Source organism: Odocoileus virginianus, chromosome 2 (genome assembly GCF_023699985.2).
Source record: "Odocoileus virginianus isolate 20LAN1187 ecotype Illinois chromosome 2, Ovbor_1.2, whole genome shotgun sequence".
NCBI classification, from domain to species: domain Eukaryota; kingdom Metazoa; phylum Chordata; class Mammalia; order Artiodactyla; family Cervidae; genus Odocoileus; species Odocoileus virginianus.
The window spans coordinates 93,666,884-93,686,324 of NC_069675.1; the positions used below are offsets into that span (position 1 = coordinate 93,666,884).

The 19,441-nt window shown below is 54.8% G+C and overlaps 2 protein-coding genes across 5 annotated transcripts; one reads left to right on the plus strand and one right to left on the minus strand.

The window, feature by feature from the left end:
* Positions 1-480: 480 nt before the first annotated feature.
* TTC16 (tetratricopeptide repeat domain 16) lies at positions 481-14,584 on the plus strand. Of its 3 annotated transcripts, XM_020874916.2 has the most exons (14): positions 481-601; positions 1,240-1,412; positions 1,741-1,831; positions 1,985-2,128; positions 3,635-3,735; positions 3,838-3,967; positions 5,757-5,971; positions 6,635-6,879; positions 7,244-7,385; positions 8,735-8,900; positions 9,997-10,136; positions 10,289-10,451; positions 12,316-12,400; positions 13,496-14,584. In XM_020874916.2, the coding sequence occupies exons 1-14, from the start codon at positions 584-586 to the stop codon at positions 14,407-14,409; spliced, it is 2,727 nt and encodes a 908-aa protein (XP_020730575.2). In that variant the 5' UTR covers positions 481-583; the 3' UTR covers positions 14,410-14,584. The 3 variants fall into 3 exon arrangements, with proteins under 3 accessions (XP_020730575.2, XP_020730576.2, XP_020730578.2); XM_020874917.2 differs by lacking the exon at positions 1,240-1,412 and having other exon boundaries at positions 1,989-2,128; XM_020874919.2 differs by lacking the exon at positions 1,240-1,412 and having other exon boundaries at positions 497-601.
* Positions 14,512-18,648, minus strand: TOR2A (torsin family 2 member A). Of its 2 annotated transcripts, XM_020874920.2 has the most exons (5): positions 18,372-18,632; positions 17,508-17,773; positions 16,395-16,570; positions 15,603-15,730; positions 14,512-15,283 (listed from the first exon to the last, which is right to left on the minus strand). In XM_020874920.2, exons 1-5 carry the CDS (start codon positions 18,520-18,522, stop codon positions 15,039-15,041), a joined length of 966 nt encoding a protein of 321 aa, XP_020730579.1. In that variant the 5' UTR covers positions 18,523-18,632; the 3' UTR covers positions 14,512-15,038. The 2 variants fall into 2 exon arrangements, with proteins under 2 accessions (XP_020730579.1, XP_020730580.2); XM_020874921.2 differs by lacking the exon at positions 15,603-15,730 and having other exon boundaries at positions 15,052-15,283; positions 18,372-18,648.
* Between the last annotated feature and the right edge of the window lie 793 nt (positions 18,649-19,441).

A 19,441-nucleotide genomic window follows, 5' to 3' on the forward strand; every position in this document is an offset into this window, starting at 1 on the left:
CCCCTGGGGCCCTGCCTCTCTGTGGAAAGCCGGCAAGCCTTTTCCTTGGCTTCCCCAGCTAATAAAAACTTGCTAAAGCCATTGCAAGGTGTCATCTCTTAGAGCGTTGTGGATTGGGAAGATCCGCTGGAAAAGGGACAGGCTACCCACTCCAGTATTCTTGGGCTTCTCTGGTGGCTCAGACGGTAAGGAATCCGCCTGCAATGTGGGAAACCTGGATTCCATCCCTGGATCGGGAAGATCTCCGGGAGGAGGACATGGCAACCCACTCCAGTATTCTTGCCTGGAGAATCCCATGGACAGAGGAGCCTGGCGGGCTACTGTCCATGGGGTCGCAAAAAGTCGGACACGACTGAGCGACTAAGCGCGCAGCCTCTTTCCGGCTCGGTTTGAAATTGGATTTCAGGGATTGGACGCCTCGGGATTCCGGGGGCGTGGCTAAGGGGCGGAGCCTGTGGGCGTCCTGGAGATGATGCCTAGCAACGTCGGGAGGAGGGGGCCAAGAGGAAAGAGGGGGCCAAGAGGAAAGTGAGGACCGCGAGTAAGCTGGTCCAGGTCCTGGGGTCCTCCCCGAAGGGGCCTCATGACAGACTCCGGAGAGGTGCGGGAGAAGGCTGAAGCAAAGGCTAAGGGGTGGGGGAGAGGAGACCACGTATAGGTTCTCAGGGAAGGTTTTCGTTCGGGAGAGGCCAGATCAGTTGTGCGACTCTGTAAAGTCCCTAGCTGCTGTGCAGAGAACAGAGGTCTTAGGACCTGCGGCTGGTGGGGAGGTCGGAGGGGTGGCCGGAGCTGGCATAGAGACAGAGATGGCAGTGACCCAGATGAGAGAAGAGGAGGTATCTGAGAGATCTGTAGGAAGTGGGATAGACAGGACTTAGGGACTAATGGAACATAGATCTTCTCTCAAGACGTTGCTGGACCCCCAGGGCCTTTGGCTTGGGGCAGGGCCTGAGCTGCAGAAAAGAGTTTTGGGTGTCGGTATCTGGTAGAAGCTGAGGGAGACCAGAAGGAGAGCAGAGAGCAGTGTGAGCATGAGATCTTGACCACAGGAGAGAGAGGCAGGACTGCAGAGAGGTTAAGGGGAAAGGGGCTGGGAGGGCCGCCAGACCCCAGACTGTGCCTCCTCCCAGGCCCCCTTTCCACCCCCTCCTCCATCCTGTAAAACACCCGAGGAGAGTGTGTCAGTGGAGTGGGGATTGTCTTTGAGGCTTGCTCCAGCTTGCTGTTGCTTGGTTCCAGGATGGTCTGGAGCATGACAAAGCTCCCTCACAACACATCCCAAAGCCATGGGTGATTCCCATGCCAAAGGGGACCCTCCAGCGCATCTTTGGGACCAGCCAAATCTTCCAGAACTTTGATGATATAAAACCAAAGGCTACGGAGTTAACCGTGCCCCTCAAAGTCAGGGAATAGTGAGTGTCTCCCTTGCCCAGGGGTCCCAGGTTCCTTCCCTGCAGAGCCACTGACATGCTGTGCAGCCTTGGGCGAGTTACTCTCCCTCTCTGAGCTCCAGCAAGCTCAACTGTATAACGGGGCTCTTGCACCTCAGCAGCAAAAATAAAGCTGGATGGGCTCCACGGATGGCCAGCCTGCTCTCCCTGGGTCTCTGTCTACCCCTCTTGTCTTCCTACCCGAGTCCCCCTCCTTGCAACGCATTCCCAACCCCCCAGCTCTATGTCCTGGGCCGGTCCCAGGTCAGGGCCAGCCCTGCCCCCTGCCTGTGCCCCCTGCCCTCCACAGCTACCATCGAGCTCATCAGTGCTTGGAGCAAGAGGACTGGGAGATGGCCGTGCTCTTCTTCTCCCGCGCCCTCCACCTGGACCCCCAGCTGGTGAGAGGGAAGGTTTGGGTGGGCACGGGCAGTTGCTGTCCCACGCTTACACTCTCACCTCTCAGGGCCACCAAGTCCCTGTGGTAGCCGAGTGGCAAACCTCAGGGCGGATTGTGGGGAGGGGAACGGCAGTCTGGGTCCCCTCTCCTTCAGGTAGAATTCTATGCCTTAAGAGCCGAGGCTTATATCCAGCTCTGCGACTTCTCCTCGGCCGCCCAGAACCTTCGAAAGGCCTGCTACTCCCACCCAGAAAACAACGACTACCTGGAGCGACTCGCCCTGGTGCTTTACCTGAAGGTGCCCAGTGCTGCCCTAGGCCCGTACCAGGCACCTGCCTCCCACCCCGGCCTGCTGGCTCTCCCTCCAACTCGGGGGGTTTTCCTTGCTCCCGGGGCCAACCCTGACTTCCTGCCGACCTTCTTATCCCTGCTTCTGTGTCCCCTTCTGCCACTCCTTCTCATGGCCTCTCCCTCCTTCCAGGTTCATCCACCACCAGGGCTGGGTACATCCAATAGAACTTTCTGCAGTAGTGACAACGATCACTTGGCATGATGATTACCGTCCATTCTGATGGCCACTAGCCACGTAGAACTGTTGAGCCCTTGAAATGTGGCGAGTGTGACTGAAGAACTAGTTTTTTAATTGTTCTGATATTTAATTAGAATCTATCTGAATTTGTATGGCCATGGGCAGCAGGTGGCTATTGTACTGGACAGCACAGGCCTAGAGTCCACAGGCTCCCAGCACTAAAAAGACAAGAGCGCCCCCCATTTGTAATGTGTAATAAAGATGATATTAATCCATAAAATCCCAAAAAAGTCCTGATTTTTCCCCCATGTTCACAACTTTGATGTCTTGGTTTTTAATGTCAATAATAATTCAATTCTGGAAATTCCCTGACGGTCCAGTGGTTAGGACGCTGCATTTCCACTGCAGGGGGGGTGGGGCATGGATTGGATCCCTGGTCAGGAACTAAGATCCCACTGCCATGCTGTGCAGCCAAAATAATAGGAATAATAATTATTATTATTCAACTCTGAAAAAAGAAACATTCTTAAAACCAGACCACATGCTTAAACTGTCTGCGGGGGTCCTGAGGCCAATCTTGTTCTTTCTGTGTGCACTTAGAAAGGTCACTTCACTTCTCTGAGCCTCAGTTCCTTCATCTAAAAGGGGAATGTTACCTAGTCCCAGTGAGATAAATTTAGGTTTTTTTTTTTTTTTTAAATTTTTGCTGCACCTGGGCAGTTTGCAGGATCTTAGTTCCCCAACACACATCCTTGTAGTCAAAGCACTGAGTCCTACCCTGGACAGCCAGGGAACTCCCTAAGTTATATGTATCCCTAAGAATACAGGAATTCCCTGTATTCTTTTTATTTTTTTTTTATTTTTATTAGTTGGAGGCTAATTACTTTACAATATTGTAGTGGTTTTTGCCATACATTGACATGAATCAGCCCCTGTATTCTTAATACAGGGCTTGGCTCCTGGAGCCCTGGTCCAGGAAGGAGCCTGTTATCATTAGATCTGCTGTTCTGATCCACCTCTCAGGTTTTCTCTTTTTTCCCCATTCCTATGTCTGTATTGCTATCTGTCTGTCACCAACTGCATATTTATGTGTCTTGCTGTCTCCCCAGCTCTGTATCTCTCTCTGTCTGTATCTCTATCTCTTAAAATCTCTCTCTGATCTGAAGGACTCTGTCCCCATCCCTTGTCATTCCACCCCAGTGATGGCCATCCCTCAATTCATGGGGGCTGCTGGGCTGGGCTCACAAGCAGGGCTGACAATCCCTGTGTCACCAGGGCCAGTGCCTTTTTGAGCAATGCGCCTTTCTGGATGCCTTGACCGTCTTCTCCCAAGCCTCTGAGCTCCAGCCTGAGAAAGTCTGCTTCCGGTATCGATGGTGAGCACCCTAGTCAAGAGCTTTCTAGCCTTTGTCCCCCTCAGCGTCTCCTTCCTGCCCCTCTCACTGGGCAGACCAAGCACCTTTGCTCTCTGCCCACAGCCTGGCCTGTCTCCTGGCCCTTAAAAAGCATCGTGAATGCCTCTCGTTCGTCACCAAGGAGGTGAAGCAAGGCACCACCAATGCGGATGTCTACATCCTCCGGGCCAGGCTCTACAACTTCTTCCAGAAGGTAGAGCAGGGCAGGCAGGGCCGATGGGTGGGCCTCCTCCCTGTTTGGGTGCTGAGATTACAGGAGGTGGCTAGGCTATCCACCAGCCCAGAGGCCACAGCCCCCAGTGTGGTGGGAGCCCTGTCCTTCCCAAACCCTGACCAGTGCTGACCATTCCTGCCCGGTCAGGTAGTTGTTCCAGCATCATTCAGCCCTGGCTCTCTGCCAGGCCTGCACCAATCCCTGAAAACCACAAGGTGAGAAGTCTCAGCCTGCCCTGCCCTCATGGAACTCACAGGCCAGGGGAAACAGCCCCCAGCAAATAATTACACAAGGACTGACTTCCCAATTATGTGAAGCAGCATCAGAGACTGCCAGGCATCCTTTAGATGTGAGACTTGGGGTCACAAAGAAGGAGGGGCTGCAGGGGTGAGAGAGTGATAGGCAGGATCTCGTGAACCCCGGAGGACCCTGACTTCTTCCTGGGGAGCAGCAGGAACCTCAGAAGGGTGCTCCCTGGGGGCAGTGGGCATTAGAAAAGTCCTTTTGGCTGCCAGGGGGCATGTGGGCTGGGGGGGCAGAGGGGTAACTCAGGAGACTGGAAACCTGGGTACCATCCATCTGGATAGGAGTGGGACTCGGGGAGGATGGGCAGGATGGTGGCAAGGAGGGGGGCAAGTTCTTCAGACCTTTGGAAGCAGGACCAGAGACTGACTGGGGGGCTGGAGAGGTGAGAGTGAGGAAAACAGAGGCATCCAGAACAAGGCCTGTTGTTCCAGTTTGGCTAGGGTGCTTGGGGTGGGGGGCAGGGGGACTCAGGAAGAGGAGGAGCATGATGGGCTGGAGTGGGCAGGGTGTCCTCAGGGTGCTGGAACCAAGAGCCTCCCTCTGCCGGGGGCTGGGCTCTTGTGTCCCACAGGTGACTCAATGGGAGAGGCTCCTTCAAAGGTAGGAGACTAGTAATTATTGACAATTATTGTTGATTGTTGGGATTGCAGCTGCTCCCTACAATGCATAGACACATTCTAAGCACTTTACTCACATTTGTCTCTAAGGCTGGCAGTAACCCTCTGAGGTTAGACACAACCCACTGTCCTCTTCTTACAGATGAGGAAGCAGGTTCAGATGGTTTGGCTAACTTGCTCTGCTTGAACCCAAGTCCACCTATTCCAAAGCCCTGTCCCAACCTCTGCCATCTTTCCCCTCCCAGTTTCCACTCACACCCAGTGTCTACACTGCCTCTCTTGCCCTCAACCAATTACCCCACAGGACATGGGTTACTTGCTAAAATGTTGACTGACTGACTGACCTGCTCACCCAGTGGAAGGTATTTGCCCAGGGATGTTTTCTGCTCATGCCCAGGCCTGAATGTGTTCTTGGTTAGAGTTGTCTTGGGCTTAAAAGTCAGAGGTGTGCGGGAGGGTATACAGGGGAGGACAGGGAGGACATGACAGTCATGGTCAGGAGACCATGGCCTCCCCCCACCTCAAGTGAGCCTCGCAGAAGTCCTGCAAGGAGGAGGCATCTGTAGCCCCATTTTACAGCAAAAACCACTGAGGCAGACCTGGCTCACCTGAGGTCACATCTGGAAAGGGGCCAGTAGGGATGGGGCCTTGGATAGGATTTTCCCACAATGCTCCCTTCCTCCTTCAAGAGACAGAAAAGGCAAAACAACAATGGAGGGGCGGGGGGGACTCTGAAGATGGGTGGCATGGTGCTGGCCTGCCCAGAGGTCTGCCTCCCCCCAGTGAACGGGGGGAGCTCAGCTTAGGTGCAGCCCTGACGCTATCCTTGCCTTGCACCCCTGCAGCCCAACCTCTGCTATCAAGACCTACACAGCGCCTTGCTATTGGATCCCAAGCACCCACAGGCCAAGGTGCTGCTCCGGGTGATGGTGGGCCAGGCCCAGCAGGCACGCCAAGATGCTGGGGTCCTGGCCGTGCAGGGCAAGTTGCAACATGCATTGCATTGCATCAATTGTGCCATTGAGAACAACCCTCTGGACCCCAGCTTCTTCGTCTTCCGGTACTGGGGGGGTGGAAATGCTGTCTTGGGTCCCAGGCCCTGCCTTGCCTCAGATGTGCTATGTGATCTCAGGAGAGCCCTTGACCCTCCCCAGGTCTCAGTTTCCCCATCTAGTCCCTAAGGGTCTTTCCCTGCTCTCCATCAGGACTGAGGAATCATGGGAGGTGATTTCTGCTACTGCCTCTGGAGAAGGGGCAGGCAGCAGCCTGTTAACCTGGGAATCCTGGACCCCCAGGCCTGCTGAGCAGTTTATACTGGGAGACTCAGCCCAACCCAGCCCAGTAAAGGAGGCTTAGGTTTGAATTTACGCCCCCTACCTCCCCAGCAAGGGCTCAACACTTCATTCTGGGCCATTTAACTTCCCTGACCCTGGGTTTTCTCAATAAACAGTGGAGGTAAAACAATCATCCTGTGTACAAAAACCCTTAGCAGAGAGGCTGACAGGCACGCTGCTCCCAAAAAGAAAGAAGTTATTTGTAAAGCAAAGTAGAATCATCAGGCTATCTCAGTAGCAATCGGGGAGCCGCACAGGCCAAACCTAGCGCATGAGCGGGGAGGCCCTCCCTGCCGCCTCCAGCGGTCAGGGGACCCAGAGCTGCATCCACTCTCTGGGACACCCCGAGTCGGTGCGGGCGCTCTGGCTCTCATAGGCCTCTCCCATAGGGGCACCTTGTACCGACGGCTCCAGGATTTTGACTTGGCAGTGGAGGACTTCCTGAAGGCTCTGGACATGATGAGCGAGCACCAGGAGGAGCTGGTGCAGCAGGCCCAGCGCCAACTGCTGCTGGCCTACAACGACTTTGCGGTGCGCTGCTACCTGCAGGGCGCCTACCAGGAGAGCGTGCTCCTGCTCAGCAAGGCCCTCAAGGACGAGCAGCAGGAGAAAGGCCTCTACATCAACCGCGGCGGTGAGTGGGCTCCCGGGGAGCTCGGCCTGAGCCCCTTGCCTCTCGAAGGCCCGCGCTGGGCGCTCGAGGGCCCCGAGGGAGGGAGGGAGGGAGAAGGGGCCGAAGAGGAGTCTCAGTGTCCCACGAACACACTACGGAGGGGAAACGTTGTCTGAGAGACCATCTGGCTACACAGTCCTTCAAAATGCTCAGATCAGGCAACTGGAAAGAAGCGCCCAGCTGCATTGAAAAGCCGCTACAGGTGCTGACAACCGCCCAAGGGTAGCATCAGTTGCAGGCCCCGCCTCCTAGGGGGTGGAGCCAACTGGGCCGCGGCTCCTGCGCCCTGGGTTTTTGCGATCCCCATTCAGTCCCCGCGCTCCAGATTGCTTCTTCCAGCTGGGCAACCTGACCTTTGCTGAGGCGGACTACCAGCAGGCGCTGGCACTGAGTCCGAAGGACGAGGGCGCCCACCTGCGCATGGGCCTGTTGCAGGAGAAGTTGGGTTTCTGCGAGCATCGGAGCAGGTGTGAGCCGACGGTGGGTGGGGCGGGGCCGTGGGCGGGGCAGACTGGGCTATGGGCGGGGCCGGGGAGGTTAGGGATGAAGCCGCCTGCTTGGGCTCCCTGGGTCAAGATGTCTCTGCTCTCCCAGTTAAGACTTCTAAATATCAATTTTATTTTCCAAGTTTTCGCTAAAAATCATTCACTTTTTCTCTGAATATTGTTACGGTAATTGCGCTTTTTATTAAAAAAAAAAAGTAAGTATTCAGTAACATAAGACTCATAAAATGGAAGTTCCTTCTAATACCTGTCTCCCAACGCATCCCCTTTCTGGGTGAGTTTGGTAAAGAGTCCTCCAGATTGATTTCTACGCATGTATTAGCAATTGCTATCATTTTACAAAAGTGAGATCGTGCTAAGCTGATATTTGACAGGCTTTTTTACTTCCCATGGCCATTACACAAAGGATGACTTAATTCTCTTTTATTGGTTGCAAAGTATTCTATTCGGCAGAAGTACCACAGTTAATTTTTCTAGACAATAGTCTGCTGATGAATTTGGGCCGTTTTCAGTTTTTTTTTTTTTTATGATAAATAATGCAGTAATGACACCCAAGACATATGTTTCCATCCATTCATACTAGTAATTCTGTAGTTAGATTGCTGGAAGTTAAATTTTTGAGTGTGAAATTTTAACATTTTAAAGATGATAACCAATTGTTCTCCAAAAAAACAATGAACCAATATAAACTTCCCCCACTAAAAGAAAGTCATTTCCCCAAACCTCCCTAGCACAGAGCATTAACATTATTTTTTAACTTTGCTAATCTGTAGGCAAAAAATAAATGGTTCTCTTGCATTGGATTTACTTTGCATATTTAAATTGTGGGTGCAGGACAGCATTTTTCATGTGTTTATTGGCCATTATGGTCTGCCTAAATTGTTCTCCCATTTGCTTTTAAATTGCCCAATAAAAACTTTTTTTGGTTATAAGAGTTCTTTGTAGACTGGAAACTTTGCTTATTATCTGCCTTATGTGGCAAAATATTCTTCCCTATTTGTTGCTTTCTTTTGTGGTGCTTTTACTACTAAATAATGGGATTTAATCGTGGTCAAATTAGGTGTTTTTTTTTTTTTCATATTTAGCTGCTGCGTTTGTGACATGCAGAAAGCCCTTCCTATTCCGAGATCATAAAAGTGTCCATTTATTTTGGGACTTTACACTAGCATTTAAGTGTTGGGTCCATCAAGAGGAGTGTTGCAGGGAGCAGAAACTAGCCTGGTTTTCCCCAAACTCCCCAGTGAGGTCCAGAAGCCCCCATTTCCCCCAGGTGGCCCAGCTCAGAGCACCCTGTGGCCCACTGTGTCCTGCAGGCAGTTCCAGAAGGCAGAGAACCACTTCTCAATAGCCATCCAGCACAATCCTCGGAAGCCCCAGTACTACCTGTACCGCGCCAGGAGCCGGCAGCTCATGCAGAACATTTTTGGGGCCCGCCAGGATGTTGCCACTGTCCTGCTTCTTGACCCCAAGCAACCCAAGGTGTGTTCTTGCTGGGCCAGGAGGGTGGGCTCCAGAGTCAATACCTCTGACCACCTAAAGATACGTCCTGTCCCTAAAAGAAACCTGGATTCCTAGCAGTGATAAGCACTGCTAATGCCAGAGCATTTACTTTGTACCTTCTCTGGTGGCTCAGCGATAAAGAATCTGCCTTCCAATGCAGGAGACACAAGTTCAGTCGCTGGGTTCGGAGGATCCCCTGGAGAAGGAAATGGCAACCCACTCCAGTATTCTTGCCTGGGAAATCCCATGGACAGAGGAGCCTAATGGGCTACAGTACATGGGGTCACAAGAGTCGGGCATGACTGAGTGACTAAGACAACAATGATGCCAGAGAATTTACTATGTGTCAGGCACTTGGAGATGGCAACCCATGCCAGTATTCTTGCCTGGAGAATTCCATGGATAGAGGAGCCTGGAAGGCTACAGTCCATGGGGTTGCAGAGTCGGACACGACTGAGCAGGTAACACACAGCCAGGCACTGTTCTAACCACTTCAGCTTATATCACCCTGTTTAACCCTCTTTAACACCTATGAGACAGGTGTCTCGTCACCCCATAATTCACAGAGGGAAGAGGGTAGGGCTTAGACAACTCAGTTCCCTTGGCCCAGGTCATGGAGCTTGGAGGTCACACCCTCCTCTGGCTGACTCCAGAACCCCTGATCAGACTCAGAACTCCCTCACATAATAGTTCCTTCCTCAAGATCTCCCAATAGTTCAGGCTCAAAGAAACAACAATTTATAAAAGGACTTCCCTGATGACTCAGATGGTAAAGAGTCTGCCTGCAATGCAGGAGACCCAGGTTTGATCCCTGGGTTGGGAAGAGCCCCTGGAGAAGGAAATGGCAACACACTCCTGTATTCTTACCTGGAAAAATCCCATGGACGGAGGAGCCTGGCGGACTGTTGCAGTCCATGGGGTCACAAAGAGTCAGATGCGACTGAGCAACTGATGCTGAATTTGTAAACCCTTCTCTTCTTCAGCCCTGAGAAGGGACTCTGCCAATCAGGGCAGCGCCACACCATCTGCCCCGTCCTAGCCCACACCTGACTCTGGTCACCTTCCTCCCTGGCAGCTGCTCCCGATGATGACCAACCTTTTCCCCGGCATGTCAGTGGAAGAGGTGCTAAGCAGCCAGGTGGCGAACCTGGCTAGGTTGCAGCTGGAGCGGGTGGAGCACAGCTTGTACACCAGCACCCCTCAGGACATCCTGGAGTAAGTTTCTACAGGAGGACCCACAGGCCCAGAGTTGGGGGGCGGCTGGGGCTCAAGGCACATACTTGCCTCTTCAGGCCACCATCCAGTCCCGGAGAGGGTGGGGTGAGTCAGAGAGGCTTACCCAGTGCTCTGACAACTCGCTTTGGCAGGCAGCTCAAGGATCGGGAACAGAGGGCCCGGGCCCTGATCATCTCTTGGAAGCTGGAGCCGCCTTTACTGGAGACCTCCAAGGAGATGGAGGCCCCTCGCCAGTTACCGCAGGCAAAGCCAGAAGGCCCAGAGGAAGAGGTGCAGGTTTCTGGGAAGGAGAAGGTGAGCACACCCCACGCCAGGGCCGGGTTTCCTGGAGGTGCAAGGTGGACTGTACCCCGAGCCAGGGCTGAGGGCTGCAGGCTGGCTAGAGGCTGGCTCTGCCACCACTCAGCTGTGTGACCTGGGCTGGGGACATGTTGCTGTGAGGTGGAGAAGGTACCAGTAAAGGGGGACACCTGAAGGAGTGCAGGTGAGAATGGGGGCCCCTTACAGAGAGAGGCTTCCTACACTTTGTCCACACTCACCTTCCCTGGTGGCTCAGACTGTAAAGCATCTGTCCGCAATGCGGGAGATCTGGGTTCAATCCTTGGGTCAGGAAGATCCCCTGGAGAAGGAAATGGCAACCCACTCCAGTACCCATGCCTAGAAAATTCCATGGATGGAGGAGCCTAGTGGGCTACAGTCCATGGGGTCGCAAAGAGTCGGATACAACTGAGCAACTTCCCTTTCACCTCTAGTTTCAGTGGGCGGGGAGGGTGGGCTTCTCTTTGCTGCAGTGAGCAGGCTTCTCATTGCAGTGGCTTCTCTTGTCGCGGGGCATGGGCTCTAGGCCCACGGGCTCAGTAGTTGCAGGTCATGGCTCTAGAGCTCAGGCTCAGGAGCTGTGGTGCACTGGCTTAGTTGCCCCATGGTGTGTGGGCTCTTCCCAGACCAGGGATTGAACCTGTGTCCCCTGCTCAAGCAGGCGGATTCCTAACCACTGGACTACCAGGGAAGCCCCCAGAATTTTAACACTTGAATTCATTTCTAAAAACTTTTCATTGAGGGGAACATAAAGTACATGAATCCTCAGTGAACTGTTTGATGAATTTTCACAAAATGAATACCCCTCATGACTCCATTCTCCAGCTCAAGAAAGAACACATTCCCAGTTTTCCAGAAGCCTCTCTCACCTGGCTCTGGGCCCCTCCTCCCTCAGGGCTGTTCTGATTCCTAACACTGCCGACAAATGCACTGGTCCTTCTCAACAGAGGACGGCACATGCCTGTTTGCCTCTGGCTCTGTTCATTAAGCTTTCAAGTTGGTAAGAGGCATTCAAGTTGACTGCTCCTTCTCATTCCTGTGGACAGTTCCATCCTGTGGCTATCCTACCATTTTATTGATCCACTGGACTGCTGATGGACAGCAAGTAAATTATGTCCAAGGGAGACTTTAACCACTGAAGTCCTTGGAGTGCCAGCATCCCTTGTCAGACATGGAAAAGGCGAGCTCTACATTTTTCCAGCTCATGTTAGGATACAGAGCTACAGACCTTGGGTCTGTGTGTGCCCTGAAGTCATCATGGGCTCCCTGCTTAGTGCTCCAGAGCCCTGCCCATTCCATCTCACTACCACATGTTCCCCGCTGCAGCCTGCAGGTGTGACCAGCTGCCAAGGGCCTGGCCGTAGACTCTCCCCCCGCCCACTCCCACCTGGATTCCAGCTCTGCTGTGTGCCTCTTAGCCGAGTACCAGGCTGCTTAGGCATTTCCTGGTCCAGGCAATTTTAACAATGGGCATTCCCTCCCAGATGCACCTGGAGATGAAATGGGATGAGGCAGGGAAGGTGTGGAGAAGTTCCTCAACCCCTCTCTAGCCATTTGGCAGGGCGCAGCACTTCACAGCATACAGAAGCCTTTCCCACACTGGAATTTGCATTTTGCAGATAGAGAGACGAGGACCAAGCAGCCTCTTGACACTGCTTTTCTTGTGTCGCCACACCTGTCTAACCTGGTCACCCACACTCCTGTCCAGTCAACTGCTCCATGTCCCCATCCAGCCCTAAACTGCAGCCCCCAAGGAACTCTAAGTTCCTCTAGAAGGCTGGCCTTCTAGAGCTGCGGCCTCCCACAGCCTGCCAACTGCCCAGCCTGTCTCTAATCCTAGGAGAAGTTAAAGCTGGCCCCCAGCAAGGAGTCATCCTTGACCGACAGCTACATCAGCCAGACCTCTTTAGGCTCCACCTTGGGCTGTAAGTCCCCCTGCATGGGCCAATACATCAGGGAGGGCAAAGGTCAGAGGTCAGAGGCTCCCAGGTCTGGGTGTGAATCTGGCCTCTGCTGCTTACTGCAGTGTGTATATGGAGCAGGAGGGCTCATGCCAGCTTTGCTGTGGGTGGTGGGGGGAGTGGCAGGTGCAGGGATGGGGAGTGAGGGGAACCCTCGGGGATGCCCAGCTCACAGCCTGAGCAGCCAGCTCTCACTCGAGGCACTTCATCGTCGCTGCCTGCTCCACCTTCATTCCCCGCTCAACCCTGTCCCTCCTCTCTCTGCCCCCTTGGCCTCTCCCTGAAATTAGCCCACAGAGCCTGTGCATGTCCAGGGGGCTTTTACCCTCAGTTCTGCCAGATGCCAAAATGGAAGGGACAAAATGAAAAACCTGAGAATGCGGCTCTGAGTCCCGGAAGCAGCTGCGGGCAGTCCGGGGAGGGATGGACATAGGGGCTCTAGTCCCCTTCCTGCCATTCAGCAAATGTGTTGAGCATCCCAGGGCCGAGCCTGTGCAGGACACCGTGTGCAGGCATGAATGGCACAGTCCTTGCATGAATGGCACAGTCCTTGCCCCAGGGAGCTCTTGGTCCTGAAGGGAAGAAGGTACACAGGTACACAGAGAACTGGACAGTGTAGCCATACCACAGAGGGGAGTCCTGAGAACGACGGGTGCATTTAGCCCCCGTTGGGGGAGGGTCAGGGAGGGTTTTTAGGGCTCAGAGGAAATGGGGTAGCCAAGTGTGGGCAGAGTGGAGTCCAGAGAACTGCTGCAGGCAGAGGGCCAGGTCCCCACAGGTGCTGGTGGTGACGGGGACACAGGGCGAGAGGTGGCTGGCAGAGTGGAGGCCAGCGCTGGACAGTGGGGACCTTCATTTCTCCCCTTTATCTTATGGCCATGACCCACCTGTAGGCCTCAGGGTGCCAAGAGGGCTGGGCTTGGCAAGATCTGGGAGGCCTTCCCCCTTGGCCACATGAGGCCTTTGGGTCATAGGCAAAGGTGAGGCCTAGAAGCCTCCCTTTCCTGGGACTGTCTGGGGAAGGCGGCCTGACAGCTTCTCTGGACACATCCTTCCCAGTCAGGACCAGGTCCACCACGGAGACAGAGACATCCAGTACGGGTCAGGAATACAGGAGCACTTCCACCACTGTTGTGACAGTCTCTGACTCCTCATTGCTAAGGACACCGTCCTCAGACTCAGGGGACAGCAGGAAAGGCCTGAGCCTGAACCACAGCCCCAGAGAAACCAAGTCCACCCCAGGCCACCACCAGAGGCCCAGCAGGACGGAGGCCACCCTCATCCAAAGCCAGAGAGCCAGCAAGACAGAGGCCACCCTCATTCACAGCCAGAGGCCCAGCAAGATGGAGGTCACCCAGATTCAAAACCAGAGGCCCAGCATGATAGAGGCCACCCTCATCCACAGCCAGAGGCCCAGCAAGATGGACACTGCCCAGATTCAAAGTCAGAGGCCCAGCAAGACTGAGGCCACCTTCATCCACAGCCAAAGGCCCAGCAGGATGGAGGCCACCCTCATCCACAGCCAGAGGCCCAGCAAGATGGAGGTCACCCAGATTCAAAACCAGAGGCCCAGCAGGGCAGAGGCTGCCTGGAGCCCAAGGCAAAAGCTCAACAAGACCCAAGCCACCCAGGGCTCAAGGCGGAGGCTCAGAAAGTCCAAGGGTGCCCGTGGTCAGAGCTGGAGACTCAGAAAGGCAGCTGCTACCCAGGACCAAAGCTGGAGAATGATCCAAAGCCCCAGCAAGATCAATACTTCCTATGACTCAAGTTGGAGCCCCTCCAACACCGAGGCCACCAAGGGCCAGGCTCAGAGTCAGAGGCGCAGCCAGTCCAAGGCGGCCCAGACCCAGAGCGCAAGCCCAGGTTCCAGCAAGACCGAGGTCACCTGGGGACTGAACCCCAGTCTCAGCAACATGCAGACTGCCCAGGGCCCAAGACAGAAGCCCAGCCCCGGCAGTGAGGCTCCTCTCTGAAAGGTATGCTCAGCCCCTCACTTCTTGCTGCAGTGCAGGGTGATTCTCCCCTCTGCTCCGCGATGTAGCCTCCTTCAGAAGCAATCAGAACCTGGGCCAACATTCTCTGGTCCTGTGACTAAATTTATTTGTATTTGTTCTCTTCATGTACAAAATTAAAAACTTGAAAAGCTCAGCTCCAGTGTGAACTTGAGTCCCTCTGTTCATGGAGACAGAAGTCTCAGCCTGGTTTTACCATATGGGGACAAAGGGGGGTGTGGGGTGGGGTGGTATGGTACTGGGGCAAGGGCCAGAGGAACAGAGTGAAGGAGGGCGCAGCCATGAGCCACTGTCCCTGAGTTACAATTCACATTTTAAGAAGGCTCAGGCTGCGGTCAAGTCTCCTTGAAATTCTGGGGTGACCAGTGATTTCCCTGAGGAAGGAGGCAAAGGCCAAGATGCCCTCAGACCAATGAAGAGCCAGGGCCTGCCCAGGACTTCTGTCTCACGGCCCAGCCAACAGCCCTCCTCATCTTCACAGTATGCTCTGGGTCCCACTCTGCAGGACCAGGGACCCTCTGGCAGAGGGTCCAGGGCTTTCCTTCATGGCCTGGCCAGGTAGAGGAGGACAGGGATGCCAGCTGGCAGAGTCAGAGGAAGAAGGTGATTCGGGAAGCCACCGTCTTGCAGCCATTGGAGGAAAAGAGCTGCTCATCCTCGGGGAAGAAGGTGGTGCTGTCCAGCACGGCCTGGACCACCTCATCCCTGGGCTCCAGGCCCAGCTGGGCCAGCTCGTTGAGCACACAGTGCCGCACGTGGTGCCGCTGGAGTGGCAGGAAGGGCACCAGGACGTCCAGGAGATGCTCTTCCATGATGCCCGAGCGCCAGAAGCCATCTGCAGGGCAGAGCCATGGGAAGAGGCTGTGCTTCACAGGGGTCAGCCAGGCCCCCGCCCACCCCCACAGGGAAGAAAGTTCAGGAAGGCTGCTGACCTGAATCCTCCCAGCCCCGCATGGGTGCTGGGCTCAGGGGAGGCTGTCCACCAACCCTGAGCGCCAAAGCCTGGGCTGGAAAGTACTGGGTCAGTGGGCAGAGCATCTGACCTGGGAGAGCCTGGCCCACCCCCAGGGAGTCCAGCCCAGCCCTGGGTGTGATCTGGGAGTGAGACCCCAGTCTGGAAGCCCCCCTGGCGTGGGGTCCTCAGCTGAACTCACGGTGTGGGTTGTCCAGCACAGCCTGGGAGATGACCGGTCCCAGCTCCTGCAGGCTGATCTCTTCGCGTTCCCGTCGGCTGCGCCACGCCTCTAACGCCACCTGATTGATCTGCTCACCGCCGGTGTTGCTAAAACCACGGGGGACACAGACCATGAGGGCAGGATGCAGCTCTGGCTTCCCACATGCTTCCTAACGGGACCCAGCTCAGTGCCAGCAGGAGCCAAACCCACTCAAAACGCCCCCAGGAACCGCTTCCCCCCTCCTGAGCCATTCATAACCGTGACCCCGGAAGTTTGCCCATCTGTGCCATGCACTTTACAGTTTATATTAATAGGACACTTTTAGGTCCCTTACCTACTTTCCCTCACTCAGCCTTGAGGAGGACAGTAGGGCATTAAGATTGGCCCTGCTGTTCAGAAAAGGAGATGGGAGCTCAGAGAAGTGAAGTGATTTCCCCGAAGAAACAGCTAGAATTCTCAGAGGTGGGACTGGTTCCTAGTCCCGTTTTTCCCAGGCTTGTGTCCTCTTGGTCACAAAAGAGGGAAAACTCTTAACCCAGCAGGAGCGCCACAAAAAAATGAGGATTAAGAGACTGAACCCAGGCTTTGAGAATGTCAAAGGGGAGTCAAACACCTTGAATGATGGTGTCATCAGTGAGGGCATGGGGGACTTTTGGGGAGAACCCAAATGGGCCCTGGGGGGGAACAGTATTCTGCCATGGGACAAGACTGGATAGCTGAGACCTCTGACAAGTGTTCCTGCACCAATGCCCGCTGCAAAGTTGGCCCCACCTGATGAAGATGAAGATGGCTTTGCGATAGTTGGTCCCATAGACAACCCAGGAGGAGCCCAGGAAAGGTTGTAGGACTTCTATCAGGCCTGGGGCCAGCTTGTCCATCTCATCGAAGAGAAAGAGGGAGCGGCTGCAGGCAGTGAGGTTCCCCTGCACCCAGCTCTTAAGATCCTTCTGTGGGAGAGAGGCAAGAGTATGAGGGGGCCTGGAGCTGCTTCCCCAACCCCAGATTCTTTCCCAAAACAAGAATTAATGGGGCTTCCCTAGTGGTCCAGTGGCTAAGACTCAGTGCTCCCAATACAGGGGGCCAGGTTTGATCCCTGGTCAGGGAACTAGATCCCACACGCCACAACTAAAGATCTCACATGCTGCACCAAAGATCAAAGCTCATGCATGCTGCAGCTAGGACAGATGCAGCCAAATAAATAAAAAGAATTCATCTTCCCAGGAAGATATGGTCTCCCAAAGAGCACCAATCCCTTAATGAGGCTGATGGTGAAACTGTGGCCCAGAGAGGGGCAGAGAGTAGTCCAAGCTCCCACAGCAAGTCAACAAGAGAACAGGGATGCAGACCCAGGCCTCACACCTGCCTTGTCAGGGGGCTCCTTCCCTGACACCTCTTGCTTTCTAGAAAAGGGGAGGGCACCTTCCTGCTCCCCTGAACCTTCACAACAGAGTTGTGACAGCTGAAACAGATCAGCCTGGGAAGTACCTTGCAATCAACAACAATAGTCGAAAGAGCTAACATTTCCTGAGTGCTTACTCCAAGCCTCAAAAGCCCTTACTCTAAGGGCTTTACAGAGAGAAGATAATGCAGGTTGTCTGGCAAAGGTAAGTGCTCATAAATAACACCTGCGATTCTATAATCCCACGTCCCTCACAACAACCCTGGCACACAGGTACCATTACTGGCCTCCAGGCATTAAATCAAGAACTCCCTTCCAGGTGATAGCACCCTAAGCTTTGTTTAGGATGGGTCCTGAGGGCTGAAGGCTGTAACTGGCTGTGTTGCCTGGAGCAAGGGATTCCCCTCTCTGGGCTCAGGACTCACTCCTACCCTAGTGGAGTCACCCTACGGTGCAGAGGGTGGGCCAGGACACTACCCGCCTACCTTGTAACGCTCCATGTGGCTGGGGTGGGGGAAGTGGATGACTGGGGAAAAGTGGTGCACGTGGGGGCTACGGAGGCCATCCCGGAAGAGGTAGTGTGCCAGCAGGGAGCTGACATAGGACTTGCCAGTGCCAGTCCAGCCATGCAGAGAGAGGACCAGTGGCTTGGCGGGGGCTGGATCCTGCAGGAAAGCCTTCAGTGCCTTCACCACCAGTGACCTGGCCAAGTGCTGGCCCGCCAGGTGCTGGGCCAGGTCACACTCCAGACCTAGGGCCACAAGAACAGTGTCAGAGCTGAGGACACACGTCTGCAGTGGAACAGGTTCAGGAGGAAAGTCATGTCTGGGAATCTGTATTCTGGGACGTTTCTTTACAAGCTGTCTGCAGAAGGGGAGTGAGGCCCTTGGGGGGGGTTGGGGCGGGGGTGGGGGTGCCCTCTGCCTCTGGCTGACTCAGCTCTGCAGCCCCCCCACCAGGTGGCCCTCTGGATCGCAGCTCAGCCCTAAATGGTTGCCAGCTGTCAAAAGGGTCGACCCAGACTCCTGGCCACCCTCAAGGCAGGCTTCTCCCCTGACCGGCCAGTCCAGTGCGGAGGTCTAAACTGCCCACCCTCGACCACCACCCGGGGCTCTGCTGTCAAAGGCATCTCTCCATCCTGACTTCCAAACAGGCATCCCTAAACCCTCGCCCCAAGTCCTGTGCCCCAGGCTCTCAGGGTCCCTCAACGCCGAGCCCAGTTCCAGCCCGGACCGTCTGGAAGTCTCGGGGGTCTGCCCTTGGGTCTACTCTCCACGTCTGGCCCCGGCACAACCCCAGGATCCAAGGTCTCCCCTAGTCCGCCCGGCTCTCCGGTCTGGGCTCCTTACCCTGCAAGTCGGGCCGGAAGTCACATTCGCAGAAGGAGCCGAAGTTGCAGCGCAGCGAATTCAGGTCCCAGGAGGCGGCCGCGGCCGAGACCAGCCAGATCATCCCAAGGAGAGAGCCCCAGGGCCGGCAGCTGCGCGTCGCAGCCGCCATCCGGGTGAGGCCGAAGCTGGGTCTGGGGCCGCCAACCGCCTCTGCCGAGAACTACGATTCCCGACGTGCATCGCTCCGCGGCGGCCACCTCCTGCGGCCTACAACTCCCAGCTCCCCTCGCTCCCGTCTCCAAAGCCCTCCCCGTGGTACCCCGTAGGCTTGCAAGGCGGCCTCCAGGAGGAGCCCGCGAACCGTCCAATCCGGGACTGCGCACTGCGTTTCCATGGCCACGGTAACTGAGGGACCATCACAGCCCCGAAAGAATAATAAATGACGGATTATGACTATCAAGGGTGACGTAACAACTGTAGCAAAAACTTGTGCGGTACCTTGTAAAGCGCCTTTTCTGTGCTCTTCCCCCCTTCCCCTTTTATATGATAAAAGAGCACTAATAGCTTTTGGTGAGCACCTATTATGTGCCCTTAACAGACGATGCCTTGTATATCTTGGGCTTCCCAGGTGGCGCGAGTGGTAAAGAACCCGCCTGCCAATGAAGGAGAGGTGAGAAAAGCGAGTTCGATCCCTGGGTCGGGAAGATCCCCTGGAGGAGGATCATGGCAACCCACTCCAGTATTCTTGCCTGGAGAACCCCATGGAAGGAGAAGCCTGGCGGGCTACAGTCCATGGGGTTGCAAAAAGTTGGACACAACTGGGAGACTTAGCACAAATGCATGCCCCTTGGATATCTTATGATAACAGTACCTCTCATCAGAGGCATGGTGATATTTGCATGAAGTACAGGCACATGAAGTGTTTTCGCTCCCAAAGTAATCAATACATGTTTATTGAAAATCCATTATGGCACTTCCCTGGTTGCCCAGTGATTAAGACTCTGCTTCCACTGCAGTGGGCACAGGTTTGATCCCCAGTAGGGGAAATAGGATCTTGCATAACCCTGGGGCACGGCCAATATATATAT